Raw genomic sequence first — 12,322 nt, forward strand, 5'->3', positions numbered from 1 at the left:
CCCACCCTGTACGGCTCAGATACCGACAGACTCTCCCCACTACGCAACTGCATACGAGACCCCACCACTTTCTTCCATCCCCCCTGCAGTGCATCGGTGGCTACATCAGCAGCAGGACCGGCGGACGGGGTGTGAAGGGAAGTGAGACCTCGGGGACTGAGTGCGGTATCGACTGAGCAGGGAGGAAGGGGAGCACGATGGCTATGGCAGGACGGCCCCCACTGGGTTAGCTCCCCAGTGGTCCAATTGAATTGGAGGTTGTGCAACGCCAGCCACGGCATCCCTAGTACCATGTCTACCGACATTTTCTCCATCACCAGGAATGATAGACCTTCCGAGTGGCGACCCCCCACCATGAGTTGTAACACTGGGGTCCTGCATCGCACCAAGCCCGAAGCAAGAGGGGTAGCATCAATGCTAGCAAAACGAATTGGCGTCATCAGCGCCACAAATTCAGCCCTCAGGGGCTCAACGAGACGCATGCTTATCAGGTTAGCGGCTGCTCCGGAATCAATAAACGCCTGCCCTGGGCGGGAGAAGTTCCGGAATCTAACCTGGCAGGATACCAGAAGTCTAGGACGTACCTGTGGTCCTAGGCGATCCTCCCTGCAATCGCCTAGGACTTGGAGTCTTTCTGCCGATTCAGACTGTGGACGCTGAGGCCTCAGGGGGCAGGTTATCACCCGATGTCCAGCTTTCCCGCAGTAGAGGCAGAGATGATGCAATAACCGAACCCGGCGTCGCTCCTTGGGGTCCAGCGGGTCCAGTTCCATAGGTTCGGGAACAGAGACTGGTACGGAAGAGGAGGGAACAGGACAAACGACCTCCCTGACTCTACAGGTCAGTCTATCTTGCTTCCCAGCCCTGAGCCTCCTATCTGCCTTCACCGCTAGCTCCATAGCCTCCTTTAAGGACCCGGGAACGGGATGGGAGATCAACAGTTCTTTGACCGCGTCCGAGAGACCTTGCAGAAAAACGTCTTTCAGGGCACTATCGTTCCATGCAGTATCACCTGCATAGCGTCTGAAATTGGAGCAATAATCCTCCACACAAAGCGACCCCTGATGCAGCGCCAGCAACCGCGAAACCGCCAACCCCACTCGGTCCGGTTCATCGAAGATACCCCCGAGTTCCTGAAAAAAGGAGTCCACCGACTGCAGGGAGGGGGAACCCTCGGGAATGGAAAAGGCCCAGGTCTGGGCAGAGCCCCGCAGCAGGGACATTATAAGCCCGACCCTGTGGGCCTCCGAGCCGGAAGAACGGGGACGCATCTGAAAAAACAGGCGACACGCCTGTTGAAAAACGAAAAACTTGTTCCTCTCCCAAGAGAACACCTCGGGAAGAGGGCACTTGGGTTCGGGACTGGTAAAGGCGTTCTGCCCCTGCGACAACGCCCACTGCTCCTGGGCCACCATGCGAGCTGACAAATCCCGGATCACCGGCACCAGGTCTTGCAGCTGGTTTGCCAGGGCGCTGATCGCCGCCATGAAAAGGAAAACAGTATTTTAAGGGCCAGTTATTATGTTACGGCACTCTGCCCCCCGAGCACCAGGTGGGGTGCCCTGATCTTCCCGCACCCCACTGTCCCTGCCTACTTGCCTCGGCCCTGGCTAACCCCAGGCGGACAACTGGACGACGGTCCCTGCCCTGGCTAGGGACCTGGCGACTGACAAGAAGGAAGCTACCTAATGGGGGGAACAGAGTGCCGACAGGGGAGGCAGATGGAACAGACCAACAAAACTTACAAGGCTGGAGATGGAGCTCACAGGCAAACTGGAAGGATACTGGATAGCAACTAGTGCAGACTGAGCCAGACTAGACTAGAGGCCAACAGAACCAACAAGAACAGACAGAGCAGTAGGGAACCAAAAGGAGCTGACCGGCAACTAGGGACTGGCTGAGGATAACTGCAGACAGACTGGCTAGGTGCACGCAGAACCAATAACTGGCAGTGAGCTCAATTCACTGCCAGTCTTTTAACTACAAGGCTTTGCCCAGGGGCGAAGAGTAGGAGGAGGCCACTCCACCCACTGCTGTATAAGAAGAACGGAGGAGTGCGGGCGGCACCCTACGGCGGACATGCCCACGCCGCCGCCCACCGGCCGCCCCAAGCCGCTGGGATAACCCCGACACAGGGCTCCAGGCCGCCGGAGCCGACGCGCGCCGACTGCGGGACCCCGTGCCGCGCTGCATGGTAACAGACGCCTACGAGAACCTGCACATGTTTACTGCTCCTAATTGGTGTGCACTGACACCTACAAGAACCTGCAATTCCAAATAGTAAATGGATCACAGCACACGTAAACCCTGTGTATCTCCAGGGAAGATATTCCACTCCAAGAGGTGCTCGCTCTCAAAAGTCCTGGATCCTGGACCGTATTCCAAATAGCAAAGAAGAGTAGATAAGAGCAGCACTCAGGGGTTAATTCCAGAGAAACTTTATTGCCCACAACGTTTCAACTCAGAAGAGTCTTTGTCAAGTGCTGGGTTACATACACACATGCCAACATTAAATAGTTACCATAACTCCGCCTCCACCAATCACATACATAGAAACAACATCACATTACATCATGTCCACCTCCATTGGGTGAATCAGTTTCACATCACCGGTGCAGCATAATCAAAATCAATACAACCATAGTGTTTTATTTACCCTCACATGTGTTTCTGACGGGTACTGGAGAGGTCGCACATTGATGACGTCACTCCTGTCCGGGACTCCTGTCTTTAACATCACAGAATTCAATCTGTGTGTTTCCCATGCATACGTCAGAGTCAGCTGACAGAGCACATGATCGGAGCTCACGCCCGGCTCCTCCCACGCAATCCGGCCGCTGAACCCAGCAGTATCAAGGGACTCCTTCAGTCTGTACGTCACTCGCAACTGGCAGAACACGTGATCGGAGCCTCCACCGGACCTCCCCCACATGCATCAGTCGCTGGAAAGTGCCTGACATGTTCTATACTACTCATTACTAGTTATCACTTATGTTAATACAATATCTTTACCCAAATCTGGCTCAGGATCAATGATCCCGCCGTAAAAACCGGGAGGGATATCATCAAGCCATAGCCATTGATAGTGTGACCTTCCACCTGTAGTCGCATGACCACATGTGTAGGTGCACAAACAGGGCTTTACCCTAAGAGACAGTGTCAATTATATGTCATATGTACACCTTACAGCAAGTACATGTGGAATCATATAACTAGCGCTAGTCAATACCTGGACCCATATTGATATATCATTGGCACTATACACCTATGGTAATCAATTGAACAACATGAGACCTCAAAAGATCAACAACGCATAATATGTCATGCTAGTATGTTTTTATTCATTTATTCTGTTATTTTATACAATGTAGCACCGGACATGGGAAACTGCATCACCCAAAGGAACCTACAAAAAAACAAACAAGTGTTAAAAAAGGAAGGGTAAAAACAATACACAAAGAATCAATGCTAAACCAATTCATCAAAAACAAGTCAATCTACAAATAATAAAGGGTTATACTCCACATTAAGGCCCCTGGGGGTTAGGGAATCTAACCTGAAAATCCATTTGGCCTCCAATAGCTTCAACCTCCGTTCCCTGTCTCCCCCCCTCTCGTCTCTCTCAACCGAATCGATAACCATAAATCGAAACTGACTAATCGAATGGTTGTGATCTTCAAAATGTCGGGGAATGGGGAGGTCGAGTTTTCTGGTCCTGATATTGCTTTTGTGGTTTGACATGCGTTTCCGAACCTCCGTGGTTGTTTGTCCCACGTATTGAAGGCCGCATGGACAACTGATTAGATACACCACAAACGCAGACCAGCAACTGTACCATCCACGAATCCGAAATCTTTTACCTGTCCTTGGATGTGCAAAACTATCCCCCTTAACCATGTTGTGGCATGACGCACAACCAAGGCAAGGAAAGTTACCGTTTTTTATAGGTGCCAATGTTCTCTGTATTGAGCCACTGGGACCAGGGGAAGACGTGCAAACAAGACGGTCTTTCAAGTTCCGTGCCCGCCTATACGCCATCATGGGTGGATCAGTGAACTCCACGATGTCCGGGTGGCTCCTCGCCAAAACATGCCAGTGTTTGTTCAATATAGAACAAATTTCCCCACTGTGGGCTCCATAAGTGGACACAAACGGGATGCGTTTCATGGTGGCCTTGTTACTTTTTGAAGGACTAAGAATCGACGTCCGAGCTATCTGCTTCACCCTGTACGTCTGTTTACTTAACAGATCCTGTGGATATCCCCTAGCAGCGAATTTTCTACACATAGCCTCCAATCTGTCATCGAAAAATTCATCGCTAACCACCCGCCGGACCCTGAGCATCTGACTCCAGGGTAGAGATCTCATCATGGCCGGCGGGTGGCAGCTCGAGTATTGTAATAAATTATTACGGTCAGTGGGCTTAGTGTATAAATCCGTTACTAGACCGGATCCTTGTTTTATAATCAGAACATCCAAGAACTGGATAGATTTATCCGATGCAGAAAGGGTGAACTTCAATTCAGGAAGAAGATTATTTATTTCTTCATGGAACGCTTTTAGTTGTTCCATTGAGCCATTCCAAATGAGGAACACGTCGTCAATGTACCTCCACCAGACCTGGGCAAAGGCCCAGGCTGGGGAGGTACAAAGACGCGTTTCCTCAATGTACCGCATGTATATGTTTGCATACGAAGGGGCCATGTTAGACCCCATCGCAGTCCCTTGTAACTGCCGGTACAGCTTGCCACAGTACAGAAAAAAGTTGTTAGACAACACCATCAATAACAGTGTACGCACCAAATTAACACATTCCTCAGGTAAAGTTGACCGAGACAGAAAAAATTCCACTGCCGCTGTGCCGACCTCATGCTGAATAATTGTGTATAACGATGATACATCAAAAGAGGCCAAAATGGCCTCCTCTCTGACAGTAATACGTTCAAGTTTACACAAAAAGTCAGATGTGTCCTTAATGTATGATGTAGCCTCTGTGGCATGCTGTCTCAATATAACATCAAGAAAACGGGAGACATTATTGAACAGAGACCCCCTCCCTGATACAATGGGTCGACCTGGAGGGCGTTGTATGTCCTTGTGGACTTTCGGTATTGTATAAATTTTGGCCAAAATAGGATATTCAGGATACATAAATTCAAGCAATTGTTGATCGATTAACCCATCACTCCTCGCCTGATCTAAGACCAACTTCAATTGAGATCGAACTGTACTGGTTGGATCCGACGTTAACACTTCATAAACCAGAGTGTCTGACAGTTGGGTACTCAATTCTTGGTGGTAATACTGGGAGTCCATGATGATAATGGCCCCTCCCTTGTCCGCCGGGCGGATCGTTATTGAATCATCACTGCTCAATGAATTTATCGCCAGCCACTCTGCTTTACTCATATTAGGTCGGATCCGCCGTCTATTCGATCGATCACGTAACCTAGTAATATCATGATTTACCAGATTCTTATAGACATCAACCGCAGCATCACTTACTGGTGGCTGAAATTTACTCGGATTGCGTAGACCCGTACCCCTAAATGAAAATGATGTAGTAGCATTCGCAATAGATTCATTTGAGGTTTGATTGGTCTCAGCAGAGGCAAAATAAGTGCGTAGCCTCAAGCGTCTGATAAATTGTCTAATGCTGATATCCATATCAAACCATTCAGTGTTTACTGTTGGAACAAAGGACAAGCCCTTAGATAAGGCCCGCTCCTGTATGGAGGACAAGGATTTAGAAGAAATGTTAACCACAGGTACCTCCATTATCTCCTGGTCCGGGATCCTGACCGCGTCTGTATCGTCCTGGGATTTCTTGCGGGACCGGTTGTGTTTTCTTCCTCCTCGTCTCTTTCCCTTGTACGGATTGAGGTGGCGGCCCCTCTCGGGGGTCGTTGACCTAAAAAAGATTCCGTTGTGGAGGAAGATAAACCCAACTCCTCAGCTGACTCAGATCCTGCCGAAGACCAACCAAACTGGGATCTGCCCCATCGTGGTCTTCTTTGTCTCACCCTTTTATTAGCAGGGTTCTTGCCAGGTTGTCTATTGGGAGTATTTTGCCAGTTATAGACCTTCCCTGTTATATAATCCTGCTCATCTCTAGACCATTTGTTACGTTTCGTATACTCAACGTCGTTCCTGTACCTTTGCAGAGCTGTTTTAATTTTCTCCATGCAGATATTCAAGTCATGCTCTGACATCATGGTGCGAATCTCTTGCTCCATCGTCTCAATAGTTGCTGAGGTCTTCGTTATTTCATCCTGTAGGAACTCCAGGTTGAGTAAAATCAAATCAAAAGCAAATTTATTTGCTATACCCACAAATTTTTCCAAAAAGGCTTCGTTATCAGCAAATAATGTGGGACGAGTATGTGGACGCAAACCCCTAGGGATTCTTTGTGCCAAAAAGTACTCCCGTAACGTCGTGGAGTGTAATTTAGAGGCAATAAGGTGTTTATTCATTGATTCAAATTTGCGCAGATGCACCTTCACGTCAGGTGTACTAAATAAGGCATTGTCCTTCTCAGAGCGGTCAATGATGCGGAGTGCATCATCAACTGTGTATGAAAACACTTTAGGCTTACCAGACTCCCCAGCTGGTCGATTCAAGATGGAGGGATCTTCTAGTGGTGCCCGCGAACCCGGATCCATACTTCCAGCAATTCCAAATAGTAAATGGATCACAGCACACGTAAACCCTGTGTATCTCCAGGGAAGATATTCCACTCCAAGAGGTGCTCGCTCTCAAAAGTCCTGGATCCTGGACCGTATTCCAAATAGCAAAGAAGAGTAGATAAGAGCAGCACTCAGGGGTTAATTCCAGAGAAACTTTATTGCCCACAACCGTTTCAACTCAGAAGAGTCTTTGTCAAGTGCTAGGTTACATACACACATGCCAACATTAAATAGTTACCATAACTCCGCCTCCACCAATCACATACATAGAAACAACATCACATTACATCATGTCCACCTCCATTGGGTGAATCAGTTTCACATCACCGGTGCAGCATAATCAAAATCAATACAACCATAGTGTTTTATTTACCCTCACATGTGTTTCTGACGGGTACTGGAGAGGTCGCACATTGATGACGTCACTCCTGTCCGGGACTCCTGTCTTTAACATCACAGAATTCAATCTGTGTGTTTCCCATGCATACGTCAGAGTCAGCTGACAGAGCACATGATCGGAGCTCACGCCCGGCTCCTCCCACGCAATCCGGCCGCTGAACCCAGCAGTATCAAGGGACTCCTTCAGTCTGTACGTCACTCGCAACTGGCAGAACACGTGATCGGAGCCTCCACCGGACCTCCCCCACATGCATCAGTCGCTGGAAAGTGCCTGACATGTTCTATACTACTCATTACTAGTTATCACTTATGTTAATACAATATCTTTACCCAAATCTGGCTCAGGATCAATGATCCCGCCGTAAAAACCGGGAGGGATATCATCAAGCCATAGCCATTGATAGTGTGACCTTCCACCTGTAGTCGCATGACCACATGTGTAGGTGCACAAACAGGGCTTTACCCTAAGAGACAGTGTCAATTATATGTCATATGTACACCTTACAGCAAGTACATGTGGAATCATATAACTAGCGCTAGTCAATACCTGGACCCATATTGATATATCATTGGCACTATACACCTATGGTAATCAATTGAACAACATGAGACCTCAAAAGATCAACAACGCATAATATGTCATGCTAGTATGTTTTTATTCATTTATTCTGTTATTTTATACAATGTAGCACCGGACATGGGAAACTGCATCACCCAAAGGAACCTACAAAAAAACAAACAAGTGTTAAAAAAGGAAGGGTAAAAACAATACACAAAGAATCAATGCTAAACCAATTCATCAAAAACAAGTCAATCTACAAATAATAAAGGGTTATACTCCACATTAAGGCCCCTGGGGGTTAGGGAATCTAACCTGAAAATCCATTTGGCCTCCAATAGCTTCAACCTCCGTTCCCTGTCTCCCCCCCTCTCGTCTCTCTCAACCGAATCGATAACCATAAATCGAAACTGACTAATCGAATGGTTGTGATCTTCAAAATGTCGGGGAATGGGGAGGTCGAGTTTTCTGGTCCTGATATTGCTTTTGTGGTTTGACATGCGTTTCCGAACCTCCGTGGTTGTTTGTCCCACGTATTGAAGGCCGCATGGACAACTGATTAGATACACCACAAACGCAGACCAGCAACTGTACCATCCACGAATCCGAAATCTTTTACCTGTCCTTGGATGTGCAAAACTATCCCCCTTAACCATGTTGTGGCATGACGCACAACCAAGGCAAGGAAAGTTACCGTTTTTTATAGGTGCCAATGTTCTCTGTATTGAGCCACTGGGACCAGGGGAAGACGTGCAAACAAGACGGTCTTTCAAGTTCCGTGCCCGCCTATACGCCATCATGGGTGGATCAGTGAACTCCACGATGTCCGGGTGGCTCCTCGCCAAAACATGCCAGTGTTTGTTCAATATAGAACAAATTTCCCCACTGTGGGCTCCATAAGTGGACACAAACGGGATGCGTTTCATGGTGGCCTTGTTACTTTTTGAAGGACTAAGAATCGACGTCCGAGCTATCTGCTTCACCCTGTACGTCTGTTTACTTAACAGATCCTGTGGATATCCCCTAGCAGCGAATTTTCTACACATAGCCTCCAATCTGTCATCGAAAAATTCATCGCTAACCACCCGCCGGACCCTGAGCATCTGACTCCAGGGTAGAGATCTCATCATGGCCGGCGGGTGGCAGCTCGAGTATTGTAATAAATTATTACGGTCAGTGGGCTTAGTGTATAAATCCGTTACTAGACCGGATCCTTGTTTTATAATCAGAACATCCAAGAACTGGATAGATTTATCCGATGCAGAAAGGGTGAACTTCAATTCAGGAAGAAGATTATTTATTTCTTCATGGAACGCTTTTAGTTGTTCCATTGAGCCATTCCAAATGAGGAACACGTCGTCAATGTACCTCCACCAGACCTGGGCAAAGGCCCAGGCTGGGGAGGTACAAAGACGCGTTTCCTCAATGTACCGCATGTATATGTTTGCATACGAAGGGGCCATGTTAGACCCCATCGCAGTCCCTTGTAACTGCCGGTACAGCTTGCCACAGTACAGAAAAAAGTTGTTAGACAACACCATCAATAACAGTGTACGCACCAAATTAACACATTCCTCAGGTAAAGTTGACCGAGACAGAAAAAATTCCACTGCCGCTGTGCCGACCTCATGCTGAATAATTGTGTATAACGATGATACATCAAAAGAGGCCAAAATGGCCTCCTCTCTGACAGTAATACGTTCAAGTTTACACAAAAAGTCAGATGTGTCCTTAATGTATGATGTAGCCTCTGTGGCATGCTGTCTCAATATAACATCAAGAAAACGGGAGACATTATTGAACAGAGACCCCCTCCCTGATACAATGGGTCGACCTGGAGGGCGTTGTATGTCCTTGTGGACTTTCGGTATTGTATAAATTTTGGCCAAAATAGGATATTCAGGATACATAAATTCAAGCAATTGTTGATCGATTAACCCATCACTCCTCGCCTGATCTAAGACCAACTTCAATTGAGATCGAACTGTACTGGTTGGATCCGACGTTAACACTTCATAAACCAGAGTGTCTGACAGTTGGGTACTCAATTCTTGGTGGTAATACTGGGAGTCCATGATGATAATGGCCCCTCCCTTGTCCGCCGGGCGGATCGTTATTGAATCATCACTGCTCAATGAATTTATCGCCAGCCACTCTGCTTTACTCATATTAGGTCGGATCCGCCGTCTATTCGATCGATCACGTAACCTAGTAATATCATGATTTACCAGATTCTTATAGACATCAACCGCAGCATCACTTACTGGTGGCTGAAATTTACTCGGATTGCGTAGACCCGTACCCCTAAATGAAAATGATGTAGTAGCATTCGCAATAGATTCATTTGAGGTTTGATTGGTCTCAGCAGAGGCAAAATAAGTGCGTAGCCTCAAGCGTCTGATAAATTGTCTAATGCTGATATCCATATCAAACCATTCAGTGTTTACTGTTGGAACAAAGGACAAGCCCTTAGATAAGGCCCGCTCCTGTATGGAGGACAAGGATTTAGAAGAAATGTTAACCACAGGTACCTCCATTATCTCCTGGTCCGGGATCCTGACCGCGTCTGTATCGTCCTGGGATTTCTTGCGGGACCGGTTGTGTTTTCTTCCTCCTCGTCTCTTTCCCTTGTACGGATTGAGGTGGCGGCCCCTCTCGGGGGTCGTTGACCTAAAAAAGATTCCGTTGTGGAGGAAGATAAACCCAACTCCTCAGCTGACTCAGATCCTGCCGAAGACCAACCAAACTGGGATCTGCCCCATCGTGGTCTTCTTTGTCTCACCCTTTTATTAGCAGGGTTCTTGCCAGGTTGTCTATTGGGAGTATTTTGCCAGTTATAGACCTTCCCTGTTATATAATCCTGCTCATCTCTAGACCATTTGTTACGTTTCGTATACTCAACGTCGTTCCTGTACCTTTGCAGAGCTGTTTTAATTTTCTCCATGCAGATATTCAAGTCATGCTCTGACATCATGGTGCGAATCTCTTGCTCCATCGTCTCAATAGTTGCTGAGGTCTTCGTTATTTCATCCTGTAGGAACTCCAGGTTGAGTAAAATCAAATCAAAAGCAAATTTATTTGCTATACCCACAAATTTTTCCAAAAAGGCTTCGTTATCAGCAAATAATGTGGGACGAGTATGTGGACGCAAACCCCTAGGGATTCTTTGTGCCAAAAAGTACTCCCGTAACGTCGTGGAGTGTAATTTAGAGGCAATAAGGTGTTTATTCATTGATTCAAATTTGCGCAGATGCACCTTCACGTCAGGTGTACTAAATAAGGCATTGTCCTTCTCAGAGCGGTCAATGATGCGGAGTGCATCATCAACTGTGTATGAAAACACTTTAGGCTTACCAGACTCCCCAGCTGGTCGATTCAAGATGGAGGGATCTTCTAGTGGTGCCCGCGAACCCGGATCCATACTTCCAGCAATTCCAAATAGTAAATGGATCACAGCACACGTAAACCCTGTGTATCTCCAGGGAAGATATTCCACTCCAAGAGGTGCTCGCTCTCAAAAGTCCTGGATCCTGGACCGTATTCCAAATAGCAAAGAAGAGTAGATAAGAGCAGCACTCAGGGGTTAATTCCAGAGAAACTTTATTGCCCACAACCGTTTCAACTCAGAAGAGTCTTTGTCAAGTGCTGGGTTACATACACACATGCCAACATTAAATAGTTACCATAACTCCGCCTCCACCAATCACATACATAGAAACAACATCACATTACATCATGTCCACCTCCATTGGGTGAATCAGTTTCACATCACCGGTGCAGCATAATCAAAATCAATACAACCATAGTGTTTTATTTACCCTCACATGTGTTTCTGACGGGTACTGGAGAGGTCGCACATTGATGACGTCACTCCTGTCCGGGACTCCTGTCTTTAACATCACAGAATTCAATCTGTGTGTTTCCCATGCATACGTCAGAGTCAGCTGACAGAGCACATGATCGGAGCTCACGCCCGGCTCCTCCCACGCAATCCGGCCGCTGAACCCAGCAGTATCAAGGGACTCCTTCAGTCTGTACGTCACTCGCAACTGGCAGAACACGTGATCGGAGCCTCCACCGGACCTCCCCCACATGCATCAGTCGCTGGAAAGTGCCTGACATGTTCTATACTACTCATTACTAGTTATCACTTATGTTAATACAATATCTTTACCCAAATCTGGCTCAGGATCAATGATCCCGCCGTAAAAACCGGGAGGGATATCATCAAGCCATAGCCATTGATAGTGTGACCTTCCACCTGTAGTCGCATGACCACATGTGTAGGTGCACAAACAGGGCTTTACCCTAAGAGACAGTGTCAATTATATGTCATATGTACACCTTACAGCAAGTACATGTGGAATCATATAACTAGCGCTAGTCAATACCTGGACCCATATTGATATATCATTGGCACTATACACCTATGGTAATCAATTGAACAACATGAGACCTCAAAAGATCAACAACGCATAATATGTCATGCTAGTATGTTTTTATTCATTTATTCTGTTATTTTATACAATGTAGCACCGGACATGGGAAACTGCATCACCCAAAGGAACCTACAAAAAAACAAACAAGTGTTAAAAAAGGAAGGGTAAAAACAATACACAAAGAATCAATGCTAAACCAATTCATCAAAAACAAGTCAATCTACAAATAATAAAGGGTT

The 12,322-nt window shown here is 46.9% G+C and overlaps 1 protein-coding gene across 6 annotated transcripts in view; it reads right to left on the reverse strand.

Annotated features, from left to right (window-relative positions):
• Positions 1–2,422: 2,422 nt before the first annotated feature.
• The window catches only part of LOC136586920 (uncharacterized), a 32,287-nt gene continuing 22,387 nt past the window's right edge, over positions 2,423–12,322 (reverse strand). For 2 of the 6 annotated variants that reach the window (XR_010787352.1, XR_010787351.1), the window contains 2 exons: positions 11,463–12,212; positions 7,723–7,809 (listed from right to left, as the gene is read on the reverse strand). Coding sequence is in view for 3 of the 6 variants with exons in the window: in XM_066585240.1 (XP_066441337.1) it covers positions 3,346–3,406; positions 3,557–5,667 (2,172 nt within the window). In the remaining 3 variants the exon portion in view is untranslated. Of the gene's footprint in view, positions 3,407–3,556; positions 5,761–7,059; positions 7,810–9,203; positions 10,164–11,462; positions 12,213–12,322 lie in introns of those variants that run through there. The other 4 variants (XR_010787350.1, XM_066585243.1, XM_066585240.1 and 1 more) reach the window with 4 other exon arrangements.

Source organism: Eleutherodactylus coqui, chromosome 12, assembly GCF_035609145.1.
Source record: "Eleutherodactylus coqui strain aEleCoq1 chromosome 12, aEleCoq1.hap1, whole genome shotgun sequence".
In the NCBI taxonomy this organism is placed as follows: Eukaryota; Metazoa; Chordata; class Amphibia; order Anura; family Eleutherodactylidae; genus Eleutherodactylus; species Eleutherodactylus coqui.